Source organism: Nansenia antarctica (genome assembly GCF_963989245.1).
Source record: "Nansenia antarctica genome assembly, contig: SCAFFOLD_160, whole genome shotgun sequence".
NCBI lineage: Eukaryota > Metazoa > Chordata > Actinopteri > Argentiniformes > Microstomatidae > Nansenia > Nansenia antarctica.
Window position 1 is genome coordinate 91,438 of NW_027663070.1, and position 17,821 is coordinate 109,258.

Consider the following 17,821-nt stretch of genomic DNA (forward strand, 5'->3'; position numbering starts at 1 on the left):
TCAATCTGTAACCAAATGGAATGCTCAATTTCCTTGCATATACAATCTAGCGGCTAGATGTACTGAACAGCTTCGACATCCTTCTGAACCCCTCCCAATACCCACAGACACAGGATGGTAAGTAGAAGCTAGGCCTATTTAATTAAGTTGGTTACAAAATGCATAGTATAATTCTTTAAATAGGCCTATCCTTTTTGAATAACCTAAAATGCTTGTCTAAATTGCGAAATGTAGACTATGGCCGCCGCCCATCATAGGCTAATAATAATTATCATCATCATAATAACAATAATAATTATTAGGCTATAATAACAACAATGATGAAAACAACAGGATAACATTTAAACCTTCCTACTTTTCAGTTAATCTGGCTGTTGATGTCATTTTGTCATAAAAAAAAAACAGGCCATCACTGATTCATTATCACTCATTCCGTCCTCTCAGCGCTTGAAGAATATGCCGAACCGGCCATCCAGACCATCATTGGTCATTTTGGCCAAGAAATGACCAGCGATGATGACTCAGCACCAGCCACAGCCCCGGTCATCGATGCCACAAACGTGCAACGAGATGCCATCGGTGTCATGACAGCGCTTCGTGGTTATGGGGGCTTGCGTTTCTCAACAGCCTGCGAAGTCCTCATCCGAGACTTCAGCGAAATTTACCCAGAGTGGGCCACACTGGCCAACATAGCCTGCTTGATTCCCGTCTCCAGTGTGCCTGCAGAGAGAGGATTCTCTCTGCAGAACCCAATTAAAACTGCGCACCGAAGTCGCCTTGGGGAGGGCAAGGTCACACGGCTAATGCGCATTGCAAGTTGCGGAGAGACACTTTGCACCTTTGATTTCAAGTCCGCAGCTGCACGCTTCAATGCTTTCAAAAAGCGACGTAATAAGTAGCTGAATGATATGAGCAGCCATTGTTATTTTTTTGTTTATTTTCAGAGTTTTTACTCTAGGCTATTTTATTTAAGGCTATCCCCTATCTGAGAAAAGGCATAGGCGTATGCGCATTGCAAGTTCATTTAAATCCTATGTTAGAAAGGTTCCAATATTGAACGTGCCACTCTGCTGGCCCACGACTCACAAATGGACTCCGCTGAACGTTTGATGGAGCGCCTGCTCTCTTCCATGAGACAACAGATCTCAGCCAGTCCCAAGACCAAGACCACCAACAGGGCAATCCAGACAGACTTGCTCGGCAGCACAACCAACCAATCAGACATGGCTTCCGTAACTCCCCCTCCTCCCCCTCCACTTCCTGCTGCTACCCCAAACCCTCCTCGTCCCCCACCCCCACCCCTGCCAGGCACCACTTATGGTGCACCACTTCTGGCACACTTTTGGTGCGCCACCCCTGGTGCACCCCCACCACCTCCTCCTTTACCTGGGATGCCACCTCCTCCTCCACCACCTCTACCAGGGATGGGGCAGGGAGGTCCACCTCCTCCCCCTCCCCTGCCTGGTATGGGCCCCCCACCTCCCCCTCCCCTGCCTGGTATGGGCCCCCTACCTCCCCCTCCCCTGCCTGGTATGGGCCCCCCTCCCCCACCACCCCCTCCCCCAGGTATTGGAGGAGGTATTATTGTGCCCCAGAACGTGCAGTTCTTGGGGGCATCCTACTACGCTCCTCTCCCCAAGGCCAGCCGCTGTCCCACACTGCGCATGAAGAAGCTCAACTGGCAGAAGCTGCCCTCCAGAGTGGTGTCTGAAAGCCAATCCATGTGGTCGTCAGTGCAGTCTGATTCCCTGGAACCTGACTACTCCAGCATTGAGGAGCTCTTCTGTCTGCCAGTGACTGACTCAAAGGCCAAAAGTACCAACACTACGGTCAAACGAGAGCCCAAAGAGATATCCTTCATTGATGCCAAGAAAAATCTAAATTTGAACATATTCTTGAAGCAGTTCAGATGCTCACATAAAGACTTTGTAGCTATGATCCAAAATGGGGACCGTTCCAAGTTTGACGTCGAGGTGCTGAAACAGATGCAGACGTTACTGCCGGAGAAACATGAGATTGAGAACCTCAAGTCATACCAAGGGGAGATAGAGAAGCTGGCCGGTGTGGATCGGTTCTACCTCGAGCTCCTATCAGTTTCATGCTACACCATGAGGATCGAGTGCATGCTTCTCTGTGAGGAGACCGCTTCTGTGTTAAAGATGCTGCAACCCAAAGCTGAGCTGCTGGACGCAGCCTGTGAGAGTTTGATGGAGAGCACTCGCCTTCCAAGTTTCTGCAAGCTCATACTTGACATTGGAAACTTCCTCAACTATGGGAGTCACACAGGCAATGCAGATGGCTTCAAGATCAGCACCTTGCTGAAGCTCACAGAAACCAAAGCCAACAAGTCCCGTATCACATTGCTCCATCACATCCTGGAGGAGGCGGAGAAAACCCATGCTGACTTGCTGAACCTTCCGGATGATCTAGAGATCTGTGAAAAGGCTGCTGGAATAAATGTGGATTCTATTCAGGCGGAGTCGAGCTCACTGGTCAAACGGTTGAAGGGTTCTGAGAAAAAAGTGTCCTCTTCTTCTCAGGAGGATATCAAGCAGCAGTATCTCACTGCTATGAAGGGGAACCTGGAGGCCTGTGAGGAGCTGCAGGAGCTCTTTGCCTCCATCGAAAAGAAGAAGGAAGAGCTAGCAGAGTATCTGTGTGAGGACACGTCCCGCCTCTCACTAGAGGAGCTGTTCAACACCATCAAGACCTTCAGAGGACTCTTCCTTAAAGCAATCAAGGACAACCAGACCTGGAGAGAGCAGGCCATCAAGGCAGAGAAGAGGAAGAAACAGCAAGAGGAGGATGACGCCAAGAGACCGAGGGGGGAGAACGGAAAAATAATTCGTAAAGCCCCCCCAGTTCAGGAGGAGGGCTGCATCATAGACCACCTGTTGGCTGACATCAAGAAGGGCTATGCACTAAGGAAGACCACCAGGGCCCAGGCAGACAGGGGCAGCCTGCCCTCTAATGACAAGAAAAGGGATAGCACCCAGCCTGAACATGCCAAGCTTGAGCGATCATCAGCCGTAGATACCCAAGATGGCATAGAAGTGGACAAGGTGGCATCAACCATTCAGCAAGGATCGCAGGACAGACTGCCACACACAGGGGAGTCCACATCAGGCCTTCCAACAGGACTCAAACTGGATTCATCAGAGACCATCGCCCCCCTCAATCCTGGATTGGATCCCCTGCTCAAGGAGGGATCTTCAGAGAGAGATGAGGGCATGGCTACTGAATCCGGGGTTGAGGTTAAGGATGTGAACCGTAACGAATTATCCTCTACTGGGGATGCTACTAGGGAAGGAAACACAGAAACAAAGGTGATGGATCAGAGAGGGGCTGATGGAACGGTGGTGGATGGGTGTCCAGTGTCAGCACCTACCTTGGCCACAGTTGACGGAGACACAAAGTCCAAAGAAAATACCCTATGGCTTGCGGCTCTGTTCGAAGGCCTTGGCTTCCAATCGAGTCACACTCGAAAATGAGCCATAGGGGTAGAAAAAGGAATCGGGATTGGCCCTTAATGTATTCCTCTCTACCGGTGCCATACTCTCACACATCCACCAGGGGGACCAAACACTTTTGAGATTGCCAGTCTCAAACCCTTCCAACCTCAAAGCCAGTGCTAATGCTTTTAGTACTTCTTCCTGCCAATTACAATAAATAAACATCAACAAATCTTTGGAGAAAAAAAAGTTCCAATATTCTAAGTTCATGATTATTATATTTGGTTATCATTTCCACCTTAAGAGCTAAGCTGTGCGTAATATCACCTGCCACCTTAAGTGCGCAGTGCATTCAGGACCGCATTGATTCAGATCGGAGAAGAAGTTGAAAGTACCACAAGTTTCTCATGTTACAACTCCAGTCAGTTAGCCAGCGGTGTGACATCAACAGTAAGGCAACAGTAACACTACTGTTATTTTATGAAACTCCGTTGTCAGATGTTGTTGTAATTGTTATTTCATTTTTATGAATCTGTAATTATGAGTCAACGACGGGTTTTGCAAGAACCACACATACACCCATTGTAGTGTTTGCAATCATCCTACCCATGCCTGAACTGTACCCTGCCTGAACCCACTAAAGAAACCTGAACACAAAGTCAATCTCCTGTCATGTGTGTCCTGATCGACGTCCCGGGGGCGAATGGAGCATACTCTCATTGAACTATTCACCTTATACAGTCCTTTCCCATAACCTCACTAACAGCCTATTTATTTTCAAAGTTGTATTCTATTTTATTTTATCTGATAAAAGGCATATGAACGGAAATTAGGCTAGCCTATGTGTCACGCCAGAAGCCTACATGTAACCTCTTGCACTTTTCAATAAAATGTCATAAATCTAGTCATTGTGGTATTTCTTTATATACGTATCCCAGCCTGCCTATCAATTGTTTCTCAATAAACAGTTATGTTCTCCTCATTGTCATACTCCCGAGTCCGATTAAGTATGATTTGACAGGCAGCTAAACTAAATGCCTTCCCAACCAGCGAGACCTGGTTATAGAAATGACGTTGTTTTATTGATAAAAAAGGGTAAAACTGGAAAGAGAAAATAGAAAACTCACATTAATCCCAAACAATTTAACAGACTTCAGTTAACGTAATGTGGAGTCCGTTCATTGATCGATGCAGTCTGTTCAGTTCCCAGTGTGGCGCGCGTTCAGCGCTGGACATATGGCATAGCGCGCATGCGAATCATGAAAGCCTATATTATTATATTTATTATATAGCTCGCATCTAATCGTATCGGATGAGAAATAGACATTAAATGGCATATATAGGCTACACAACAGTAATCACCGCGACAAACATCTATATTATATTTTAATATGATGACCGGAATATCTCACATTTGTCCGGTAAATTGAAATCTTCCCGGACACGTTGACCGACACCAATTTTTTCTAACGAAAACCCTGACACACACACAATAACTTGTGTACGTTCGTACACAACAAACAAAACCACACTAACAAAAAACAAACAAACAAGCTTCTAACAAAGCTAGATAGCTAACAAGCCAACACCTGTGTGGCTAGCCTAGTAAACACTGACACAGCTTAGCATGTAACTCAGTACACTAGTGAACAAACTAACACGTTTGGCTATGGAATGTGATTACATAGTTAACAAACTAACATGTTTGGCTATGGAATGTAACCTACTACATAGTTAACAAACTAACACATTTGGCTATGCCATGTAACTCACTGTCGGTGTGTCGGCAATAAACATACAAACTTGTACATACACACAGCTTAGTAAACAATGCAGGGGGGTATTCCACGTACGTTGATTAGTATATCAGCGATTAAAATAAAAGCCGCGTTCAGGCAACTCGTGAATGGGATTCAAGCCTCAGGTGATTCCTCGAACGAGGATCAGGCTTATGTCATCAGTGTTCACAGAAGACGAAAAATAAGATGTAAAATAGTGCAATACTGCCGCAATTAACACGGCGAGGGAAATGGTTTGGCAAGAAATTGCTGACCGATTAAATGCGTAGGTCATACTAGCCCCAGTTATTGTTAAATGTTCATATTTTAATGAATGAATATTTACTACTGTGGTGATATCAGTAGCAGGCTACATATAGTCATATTGTCACGATGACATAGTGGTTTTGACCGCTGCCATAGTATTAAATCATCATTTTAAGATGATGGTTCAAATCCCTCTTCAGACACACTTTTTACTGCATTTCGTTGTCTGAATCTAATCTAAAATCTCATCTAAAAAAGTATGTAGGCTATAAAATGATGGTGTAGAGTAGACTCAGAGGATGTGTCAGAGTTGACTGAAGATGGTGCCGTTGCTGATGACAGCGAGGACACACAAGTAAAACAGCTCCAGATTAACCAGTTTCTGATCAGCCAGATGGAGAATCCACAGACCATGCCAAAGTACCAGAGGAACTAGCAGAAGCCTCAGATCTGTATGACAGTGTTATGGCTGCCACCATAACCGGGACAAATGCAAGTGAATTACTCCAGATCATAGCTCAGCGCTTGGAGGCAGAGAAGACAACCTTGGTAGATGACCGGACAGCAGCACTCTGGCCACAGTATATGGAGATGATTGACCTAGTCCGTGCATTCATCAGATTGGAGAAAACTGGAAATTGGGATCAGCACCTTGATACCCTGACAGACATGATGCCATTCATTCCGGCTGCCTCCGGACATAGCTTGTATGTGAAATATACAATAATCCTATAATTCTATACCCGCACCTGCTAACTGTAACTTGAATACACAGCGAAAACGTGGGCCAAATACAATTCTCTTCGTCGTTGATTTGAATGTGAACGATTGATAGCTTTTCCAAATGTCTTTTAACTTTTTCTAGATCTTTGATGGTATTACAAACATGTATTTGATGACATCATTGGTTATTTATTGTTTAACAGATATTATTATTGACAAAATACTAGTGTTCCTTCTTTATTTTACATAAATGAATATTCAGATCTTTTCCATACCTCCAGAAAATGCGCCAAATAGAAGACACACATCCCCAAGTTAACAAAAGATTTCTGGAAGATGGTCTGCAAGTTGTTCATACGTCAAATTAATACTAGGCTGGACTATCCCCCGACCTTGTAATAGAACAAGCCCTCATGCGAAGTATGAAACACAACGTTTGGTTCTAGTGGATGTGGGTTCTTTCCAACCTGGCAACATCTGAAATCAACAATGCAATGAAAGAAGTGACAGGGGTAAACTATGAAACTAGTGAACAGCACAAGGACCGTTCTGCATCAACACAGGAAAGAGACAACGCAGACACTAAATAAACAGACATAGGCAGACATCAAAATACTTGATGATACTTGATTGTTGGAGTCACAAAATCTGTTGCCGGGTATGAACACCTTCAACACCTAATCACTGGTGTGACAGCCCATAATACGGTGAATGTGGACCATTCAAAAGAGGTTGGTAGAAGGGTCTTAAATCTCACAACATAGCTATCTATCTCACGGCATTTGATAACAATGTCGAAGCGAGAGGCGTTTATAGCTTCGGTCTGCAAAGAGAATGTGGAGGACTTTCTACATTTTGAAAAACTCCACGTAAGTTCTAACTTTGGAAAGATTACACTGTAGTGCCGGAGGAAAAAGGAAAGACGTAGGCAACGTAATGATAACTGTTTAATCAAAATAACAACTTGTACTCTCCGTACAGGACCAGGAAATCGATCACCAAAACTCTTGTGTCTAAACAGGAAGTTGCAACGTTAATAATCCTCCCCTCTGCCCCTAGTGCCAGAACTGGTTCCCTCCCACTACACAACCAACAGTAAGAGGAGAACATGAACCCATACTGTAGTCACTACACCAGCCCCCCCAGTGTTCACCTCAATATTGGAAATCCTCACGGCGAGGAGGGCGTATGGCCCGGCCCCTACGATCGTAGGTAAAGTCAGGAGGTGCGGGAGGAGGTGTGACATCGCCCATCACGTCCTCCTGCAGGGAAGGACGGGGGGCAGTGACGACCGGGGGCTCGCGAGCTGCGGGGGGTTGTCGGGGTCGGAGGGGGGAATGGCCAGGGCGCTGCAGGGGAGGTAGGACTGGAGGCCGGCCTCTGCGCGGTGGCAGGGCCAAGTCCAGGGGCAGTTCAAGGTCCAAGTGGGCCGGTTTGAGGCGATCAACGGACACACACTCAGGCCTACCCCCCATGTCAACCATGAAGTTCTTGGCTCCGGCCTCGATGACACGGAAAGGCCCGTCATAAGGAGGACGTAGTGGAGTCCTGTGGCCATCATGACGAATGAAAACGAACCTCGCTGAGTGCAGCTCCGGGGGCACCCTCGAAGTAGGGACACCATGCTGCGTAGTCGGGACCGGGACGAAGGTCCTGGCGCTGTCCAGCAGGGAGGCGCGCTGAGCGGCGGCGGACCAGGGCTCCGTTGACTTGGGAATGAAGTCACCGGGGACCCGCAGCGGCTGTCCAAACACCAGCTCAGCGGACGACGACTGGAGGTCCTCCTTAGGCGCTGTCCTGAGCCCCAGCATGACCCACGGCAGCTTGTCAAGCCAGTTGCTGTCCGTGAGGCTGGCTCGAAGGGCGGCCTTCATGGATCGATGGAAACGCTCACAGAGCCCGTTCGCCTGCGGGTGATAGGCGGTTGTGCGGTGGAGCTTGACCCCCAGATTCTCCGCCACCGCTGCCCACAGCTCTGAAGTAAACTGTGAGCCACGGTCAGAGGAGAGATCAGCAGGGGTGCCGTAGCGGGAGACCCACACCGCGATGAACGCCCGGGCCAGGTCGGGGGCTGTCGTTGAGGAGAGCGGAACTGCCTCCGGCCAGCGAGTCGTCCTGTCCACCATGGTAAAGAGATAGGTGTATCCGTGCGAGGGGGGCAGCGGCCCTACCAGGTCCACGTTTACATGATCGAACCTCCGCTCAGGCACAGAGAACTGCTCCAGGGGGGCCTTGACGTGTCGATGCACCTTGGCGCGCTGGCAGGCGATGCACGTGTCTACCCAGGCCCTCACATCCCTCTTGAGCCCATGCCAGACGAATTTCTCTGACACCAGCCGTGAGGACGGTTTCCTACCAGGGTGAGACAAGCCGTGTATCGCCTCGAAGGCGGGGCGCCTCCAGTTGGCGGGGACCACCGGTCGTGGCTGACCCATGGAGACGTCGCACAGGAGCGTGGCCCCTGCGTCACCGAAAACCACCTCTTCTAGGCGCAGTCCTGTGTCCGACAACTTGAGAGCCTGGACGGCGGGGTCGGCGGCCTGGTCTGCAGCCATGCGCGCGTAGTCCAAACCCAGTTGGACCGCACCAACCACCGCCCTGGAGAGACAATCCGCGACCTGGTTGGACTTCCCAGCAACGTGCTGGATGTCTGTGGTGAACTCGGATATGTAGGCGAGCTGGCGCTGTTGGCGGTCGGACCACGGCTCCGCCACCTTGGACATGGCGTGCGTGAGTGGCTTGTGGTCCACGTAGGCCGTAAACTCGCGGCCCTCCAGTAAAAAACGGAAGTGTCTGACAGCAAGCCACAGCCCGAGGAGCTCCCTGTCGAATGTGCTGTACCTTTGCTCTCTGGGAGACAGCTGGCGGCTGAAGAATGCAAGAGGCTGCCAGGCGTCCCCAACCCACTGTTCGTACACCGCTCCCACAGCAAAGTCAGAGGCGTCCGTGGTGAGAGCAGTGGGTGCCGAGGGCGAGGGGTGGGCCAACATGGCAGCGCGGGCCAGGGCCGCCTTGGTGTCCTGAAAGGCTTTGACACGCTCCGCCGTCCAGTCCACCGGCTGCTTCAGAGTCTTGCCCTTCTGGGCATCGTACAGAGGCCGCAGGATGTGAGCGATGTGGTGGAGGAAGCGATAGTAGAAGGTTACCATCCCGATGAACCCCTTGAGCTCGCTGATTGTGCTGGGGCGCGGGAAAGCAGCGACAGCTTCCACCTTCGAGGGGAGGGGGGTCACCCCCTCTGCGGAGACCCGGTGCCCGAGAAAGTCGATGGTGTTCCGTCCGAACTCACACTTCGCCGGATTGACAATCAGCCCATGTTGGCTGAGCCGTGTGAAAAGGGCCCGGAGGTGGGACAGGTGCTCCTCCTCCGTGGTGCTTGCGACGAGGATGTCATCCAAGTAGACGAAGAGGAATGGTAGGTCCCGGAGCACCGAGTGCATGAGGCGTTGGAAGGTCTGCGCCGCGTTCTTCAGGCCGAACGGCATCCGCAGAAACTCGAAGAGTCCAAATGGCGTGATTACGGCCGTCTTAGGGACATCCTCGGGGTGCACCGGCACCTGATGGTACCCCCGTACCAGGTCCACTTTGGAGAAGAAGCGTTTGCCTGCCAGGTTCGCTGAAAAGTCCTGGACATGTGGGACCGGGTAGCGGTCAGGCTTGGACGCGTCGTTGAGGCGGCGGTAGTCCCCACATGGGCGCCACCCGCCGTCTGACTTAGGGACGATGTGCAGGGGAGACGCCCAGGGGCTGCTCGAGCGCCGAACGATGCCCACCTGCTCCATATGCGCAAACTCCGCCCTGGCGATGGCCAGCTTCTCCGGGTTGAGGCGCCTGGCCCTGGCGTGGAGGGGAGGCCCCTCGGTCTCGATGTGGTGCTCCACTCCGTGTTTCACCGTGGGCGCGGAGAAGGTGGGCTTGGTAAGGTCGGGGAATTCGGCGAGCAGCCGAAGGTACTGGTCACTTTCGGCGAGCGTATTGGACCACCCGCTGTAGACCGCCTCCCCCTGCGTACAGGCGAAGGAAGCGAAAGTCTGTGAGTTGACCAGGCGCCTGTTCCCCACGTCCACCAACAGGTTGTGGGCGCACAGAAAATCCGCACCAAGGAGGGGAAATGTGACAGCCGCTATGACAAAATCCCACGAAAAGCATTGTCCTCCGAAGCACACGTCCACCGCCCTAGTGCCATAAGAGCAGATAGGTGTGCCGTCCGCGCCTGCCAACTGCGGACCACGCTCCTCCTTCGCCACATCCGATCTCTCTGCCGGAATGATGCTCCACTGGGCACCTGTGTCACAAAGAAAACTGCGACCAGAGGCGGTGTCTTGTATGAAGAGCAGCCTGTTGGTGACGCCAGCGCTCAGGGCCACTACTGAGTGCCGGCCCCGCCGTTTCCCGTCGGCCCGAAGGTGCAGGGTGAGCGGCACCGTTTGGCCTTGGCGCCAAAAGTGGCGTGGTAGAAACAATGGCCCGCAGCGTTACCCTGCTGGCCAGAAGGTCTGGCGTCATCCTTCGCTCTCCTGCGACGGTCGGGTGGCGGGGCGGCCGCGGGAGCGAGCAGGTCGGGGGACCGTTGAGGCATGGCCAAGACGAACCGGTCCGCCTCCCTGGCCAGGGCGCGGGGCTCCATGATGGCGGTGTTGGCCAGCGCCATCCTAACTTGAGCTGGCAATGTGCGCATGAACAGCTCTGTGAAGAGGATCATGGGGTCTTCTGTACCGAGCAGGTTTAGCATCCTCTCCATGCGCGCAGAAGGCCTCTCGTCACCCAAGTCCGACATGGCAAATAGGCGACGCACCCTCTCCGCAGTGGACAGTTCAAATGTCTCTAGAAGCAGGGCCTTGAGGCGCTCATATTTGTTCGTCGTCGGGGGAGCAGACAAAAAACCTACCACTCGAGCTGCGGTGGAGCTGCCCAACATTGCCACAGCATGGTTGTACCGGTCGTCGTCGTCATCGATGTCACTTTTGTTAAAATGTGCCTCTACAATAGCAAACCATGCAGCAGGCGTTGAGTCCCAGAACTCTGGTAGCTTGAGAGTGGGAGTGTGCGCACCACGCGTTACCCTGACAGGGGATGGTGATGGCTGCCGCTGGTTTGAACGTCTTCCTCGCCCGGACATTTTGCAGGATTGTAATGTTCGCTCGCTGGTTTTTGTACACAATTACGTTAACAAAAATCCACGTCGGGGGTCACCAGTGTAGTGCCGGAGGAAAAAGGAAAGACGTAGGCAACGTAATGATAACTGTTTAATCAAAATAACAACTTGTACTCTCCGTACAGGACCAGGAAATCGATCACCAAAACTCTTGTGTCTAAACAGGAAGTTGCAACGTTAATAATCCTCCCCTCTGCCCCTAGTGCCAGAACTGGTTCCCTCCCACTACACAACCAACAGTAAGAGGAGAACATGAACCCATAATGTAGTCACTACAACACCACGATTATGAACAGCCTTCATTTAAAGGACATGGTAGGGAAAAAGGTGACAGAATATACCTTCAAGAGGAAAGCACATGCAGTCACCATGGATTACAAATCCACAGTCAAACTGAACAAATTATCTGAAGACTTCCAAGTATGAACTCTGTGGGTATCCACCTGCGCTCTGCTCAAAAACAGTGTTTCTCCCAGTGAACAAACCCCAAATTGCAAAAGCAATATGGAACGCAGTCCCTCATGATGGTGCCAGAAAGAGACATCCCGTACTTTACTTTACTTTTATTTATTTGTATAGCACTTATTAAGACAGCAGTCACAAAGTGCTTCACAGTACATTTGGTAGAATATTGCATAACACAGCAAATAAACAGCCAGCGTAATTCATAAAAAAGTAAACAAGCATTTCACACAAGCAATAAAACAAATGATAAAATGAACGAATGATAAAATCAATGCAAATATCAGAAGTAAAAAGAGAAAACAACGTATAAAAATGCCATCCTATATAAGTGGGTTTTTAAACGTTTTTTAAAAAGTGGTACAGACCCAGCCTGACAGTGAGGGGGAGGCGATTCCATAATGTTGGAGCTCCAACAGTAAAAGCACAGCCACCCTTTGTTTTGAGCCAGGTGTGTTTTAAGGAGGGATTTAAAAATCTCCAGGGTCTGAGCGGCCCGTACGTGGAGGGGGATGCTGTTCCAAAGTTTAGGTGCAGCAGCCGCAAAGCCTCATGGTCATGGGTAAAGGTGAGCCCATGTGGCTGTGGCGTCGTGTTGAAGACAGGCTGAAAGCGATGCAAATGACTCCACCCTGCCCCCACTGTGATAGATGACTCCAGTCCAGTATGGAGGGTTACCTGCTGGTTGCCACCTCCAAAGTGAGTTTCTTTAATCTCTCTGCTATCTAAAGGAGCTGTTCGTAAATTGCAGCTCATCCAAAACGCCGCTGCTAGGGTCCTAACAAAAACAAAGAAATTTGAACACATTACACCAATCCTGAGATCCCTGCACTGGCTACCAGTCTCTCAGAGAATTGAATTCAAAATCCTCCTAATTACATACAAATCACAAAATGGTCTTGGACCAAAATACATATCAGATCTCCTCCCACCCTATATTCCCGCAAGGTCCCTAAGGTCAGCTGAGACAAATCAGCTAATAATTCCAAGAGTAAAAACAAAACACGGTGCAGCAGCTTTCAGTCACGCTGCTGCATGCTCCTGGAACAAACTCCCTGAAGAAATCAAACAGGCCCAAACCCTTAAAATATTTAAATCTAAGCTAAAAACCTTCATGTTTTGCACCAGTTATGATTAAACACAAACACTTCTATCAATGTCTTTTTTCCATTAACTATTGTCTTTTTAAATGTTTTATCTATTTACTTCTTATATTTGCTTTTATTCATTGTAATTTTTATTTTCTTATGCTCCTCTTGTGGAGGGATGTGGAGGGATATGGAGTGGTGTAGAGGGATGTAGAGGGATGTAGAGGGATGTAGAGGGATGTGGAGGGATGTAGAGGGATGTAGAGGGATGTGGAGGGATGTAGAGGGATGTGGAGGGATGTAGAGGGATGTGAAGGGATGTGGAGGGATGTAGAGGGATGTAGAGGGATGTAGAGTGATGTGGAGGGATGTAGAGGGATGTAGAGGATTGTAGAGGAATGTGGAGGGATGTAGAGGGGTGTAGAGGGATGTAGAGTGATGTAGAGGGATGTAGAGGAATGTGGAGGGATGTGGAGGGATGTAGAGGGTTGTAGAGGGATGTGGAGGGATGTGGAGGGATGTAGAGGGTTGTAGAGGGATGTAGAGGGATGTAGAGGGATGTAGAGGGATGTGGAGGGATGTAGAGGGATGTGGAGGGATGTAGAGGGATGTAGAGGGATGTAGAAGGATGTGGAGGGATATGATTAAACACAAACACTTCTATCAATGTCTTTTTCCCATTAACTATTGTCTTTTTAAATGTTTGATCTATTTACTTCTTATATTTGCTTTTATTCATTGTAATTGTTATTTTCTTATGCTCCTCTTGCTGTATTTTTAAATAATGCATGTAAAGCACTTTGAATTGCCCCTGTTGTATGAAATGTGCTATACAAATAAACTTGCCTTGCCTTGCCTTGCTATATTTACAAGAATAGTTCTCACTATAGTCTACGTGAATAACTACGTCATTCTGGGTCAGGGTTTCTCTCAAACTCCTCAGTCTTTCAAACTGGTGCTTGATATTGTAAATGTGCCTGGAGAAGTTTGAGAGGTGTTCCTGTGTGAGCTCCACCAACTTCTCAATGGAGGTATTCATCAGAGCAACGCATCCGGGTACTTTCCCCTCCCGTAATGTCCACGCCCCTTTTTGGGTGATAGAAGAGTAGAAGTTTGACTGGCGGTCAATGGGAATTTCTGGTCTTTGCTACTTTAATCCGATAAAATAAGAAAACCATAGTGCTTTTTAGATATTAGGAGCACAAATCCGATGGCCAGTTAGGCAAACTATTATATAGTGTCATTGCCAATCAATGATCGACGTCGTTATATAGAGAAAATGAATGAAATAGGGGTTGATTCATCAGAGCAGTCATACGTCATCTCCCTGTCATCAGGCATTTGTAGTTCTTCAGTTGATTTGCCGTGTAAATCCCCAGATGAGTGTTACATTAGTTTTCTTAAGATAGGATAATAAATAAATCTGTTCAATGGGCATTTGCCAAAGTAGCCTACTGTTAATCAGTATTTATCCTGTATGGTGTATATGAAGATGTTATGACGTTTTATCATGAAAATAATGAACAGCAAGCTCGATCGAAAACTAGGGCCGGTGGAGGAGGGCAATTGTCACATTGGACAGACTACCAAAACAGAAAAATAAAGTATCTTAACGACAGCAAAAGTGATGGATGTCAGAAATACATTACCTGGAGATTCAATAAGGTACTTTTATATGACAGGATATTGGTTAGGGTTATATGACACCTGTAGCGAGATAGATAGATAGAGCCAAAAGTAAAAAGTCGCTGAGAGACGCAACCAGGGTCTGGGCTGGTAATTGTATGACGCGCCAAACAATCCGCTGAGATGAAAAGTACGTTTTAGAGCATTTATTGAATAGAACAATCAAACTTGGCGACGTACAAAAATAATCCATAAGCGATCAAAACCAGAAAAATAACAAACAATGCGTATAGAATATAGAATAGAATAGACTTTATTGTCCTTGTACAGTTGCCTATACAATGAAATTGTAGTGGTTCTTCTGAAGGTGCAAAAACAGAAAAACATATTCACATATTCACAAACCTATACACATAACATATCACAAATATTACACACTAGACAAATTCAAAAGCGAAAATGCTATAAAACAAGCTAAGAGACAATGAGGTCCGTGGTGTCAAGTGCAAATAAAGACAACAATATTAAGAAAATAAAAACAACTATAAAAGCAAGCTAAAAGACATGAGGTCAGTGTCTCATCATATGACTTCTCAATACGGTGATCAAGGCAATAAACAAACAAGTAAACTCACAATAAACCCAGCCTGTTATACTAAATACCCCCTAAATCATATTCATGCCTCCGACAACACCTCAGGTCTTTGGGTGGTTCATCCACATGGATGGAGGCAGACTGAAATTCTGTAATCCTACTTTGATTGTTTGTTTATTGCCTTGATCACCGTATTGAGAAGTCATATGGTTATGGGGGGTGATATTGCAAGGTATTTTAAGCACCTGCGCACCTTGCATTGCGGTACTGGAGAGAGAGGGGAGCGATGTATTTTTGTTGACCGCTGTTAGAGCAAATTATCAATAAAGGCAGCCTGTTTCGTTTCAAGATGTATAAGAAATGATATTTAATATTTTCCTCTATAGAAGGAGGAAGTTTACAGGTTCGTCAGACGCATCTGAAGATTCAAAGTTCCTCGTAAAGTCAAGATCATTCATTACATCTCAGTATTTATGCACTCAGGTACCCTCAGGTAAGAGGTCCGCCCTCGAGTGAGGTCTAGACCAATCATGAGCAATGGGTGTGGATTTGTACATCGAGGAAGATGATGGGGGATGAAGGTTAAGGGGGAATCGGCCCCCACTTTCTCCTAGAGACACAAAGGTGAAAAAGGAACACAATGGCTACAACTGGTTTAGTCTGGTCTTAGAGTACTGGGTCTGGGGAAACACAAAAGTCCAAAACTGCTCTAGATGGCTTAGTCCATCTAGGTAGAAAAGAGAGCAATCAGGTCTTTGTAATCATTTAAATATGTCTGTTGTCTAGCCAATGTCAAGCTTCAAGTAGAGAAACTGGTTTCATTTTGTGTTTACAACAGGAAATCAGTTTCTATAGCTTTCTCTAGATATTCAATTTTCTTTTGTGAAGTTTGAATCTTAAATGTAGAAAATCTTCTTATTACATATAATAGTTTTCTCTCACACCGCATTATGACACAGATGAACCACTGATGAACCAGATGAGACACTGACCTCATGTCTTTTAGCTTGCTTTTATAGTTGTTTTTATTTTCTTAATATTGTTGTGAATATGTGAATATGTTTTTCTGTTTTTGCACCTTCAGAAGAACCACATTTTCATTGTATAGGCAACTGTACAAGGACAATAAAGTCTATTCTTTCAACCCTTCCAACTTCCTGAATGAGCAGGGAGAGTTTGAGAAGCCTGAGGCCTTCCTGCCCTTCTCTGCAGGTATATAGCGCAAAATAAAGTACATCGCTATAGATACATGTTGATGATGGATGGAAATAAATGGCTGATTTAGCTTTTTTCTTGTTATTGTTGTTAATGTTTCAGGGCCTCGTATGTGTCTTGGGGAAGGACTAGCTCGTATGGAGCTTTTCCTGATTATGGTGACGCTTCTGCGACGCTTCCAGTTTGTCTGGCCTGAGGACGCAGGGGAACCTGACTACACTCCTGTGTTTGGAGTTACTCTGTCCCCCAAGCCCTATAGACTAGGTGTAAGGCTGAGAGGGAACCAGTGAGGGGGAAGAGGTCAGGTATAGTCTGATATTATCGATGTGATATAGTTAAACCCTGTATGTTGTTGTTGTTGTTGTACGTAAATCTATTGTACTTGCTATTGTGTTTTACACAAATAATTGTTGCTGTCAGTTTTGCTTTGTATAACCTTGATTAAGATTGATGGAACACTTGGCGCACTGTGTGACAAAATGTTGGTTCAAGTAAATATGTCTTCCTCCTTCGTCTCCTTCCTTACATGCGTTACCATTGAAGAGCATACGTTGTTAAAATGTTATTGGACTGGTATGTAATATTTTTGTAAAATAAATAGTTAGCAAACATTAGTTTAACATAAGTTATGTGGAATGTTTGGCTTGCTGAATTCTTAATAAAAGTATTTATAAATGATTGTTCTGCAGTTGTTCCTCGTCTCTAAAGCATCTTTCACACAGGTCACAACCAATGAATCGAGACTAGCAACCTGTCTTGTACAGTTGCAATCAAAATTATTCAACCCCCAATTGCACATTAGGTTTATTGGCAAACTATTTCTCAGCTGTTTGCAATAAACAAATTACACAATAACTGTTTAAGTAGTTCAATGAAACTAATATTACACGTTTAAAAAAAAATCCAAATTCAACACAAAATTCTACTTGAGTAGGCTACAGCTCAAGCAGGAGTTGAAAATGTGAGAAAGATGCGGTGCCTACAACAGATTAACATCGCTATTAAAATCGATTTTCTCGGACCTAGCAAAAGTGAACCCTCGCATATGGAGTATACGGTTTATTAATCGGTTTTGCGAATCACATTATTGCATTACAATTTGAATATTGACTCAAATAACGCAGGCAAAAGTGGCAAATGAATATGCTATTTTGGGATTGCATAGTCATTTGCACATTAGAATGAACTTTAGAATTTTGTCAGCTACAAAGCAGCGCATGACTTTGAAAATTAAATGTCAAATGGCTTTGCATTATAATTTTAATATTGACAGTGCACATCAGGTACATGAAAATGAAAATGAAAATCATTAGAATTGCATTTGAATTTGAATATTGTCTGAAAGAATGCATGCAAAAGTGGTTGATGTAGCCTCGCGCTACGTGCACTGAATATGAATGTAAAAAGTAAATATATTTGCATGAATATCAATATGTACAGTAAAGATATATCTATACAGT

General features: G+C 46.8%; 1 protein-coding gene across 1 annotated transcript; it reads left to right on the forward strand.

Moving 5' to 3' along the window:
- Nucleotides 1–1,088: 1,088 nt before the first annotated feature.
- Nucleotides 1,089–16,651, forward strand: LOC308175321 (inverted formin-2-like; the record flags this gene model as incomplete). The annotated part of the gene is made up of 2 exons (XM_080551005.1): nt 1,089–3,029; nt 16,544–16,651. The coding sequence occupies 2 exons, from the start codon at nt 1,089–1,091 to the stop codon at nt 16,649–16,651; spliced, it is 2,049 nt and encodes a 682-aa protein (XP_080407131.1).
- Nucleotides 16,652–17,821: the final 1,170 nt, after the last annotated feature.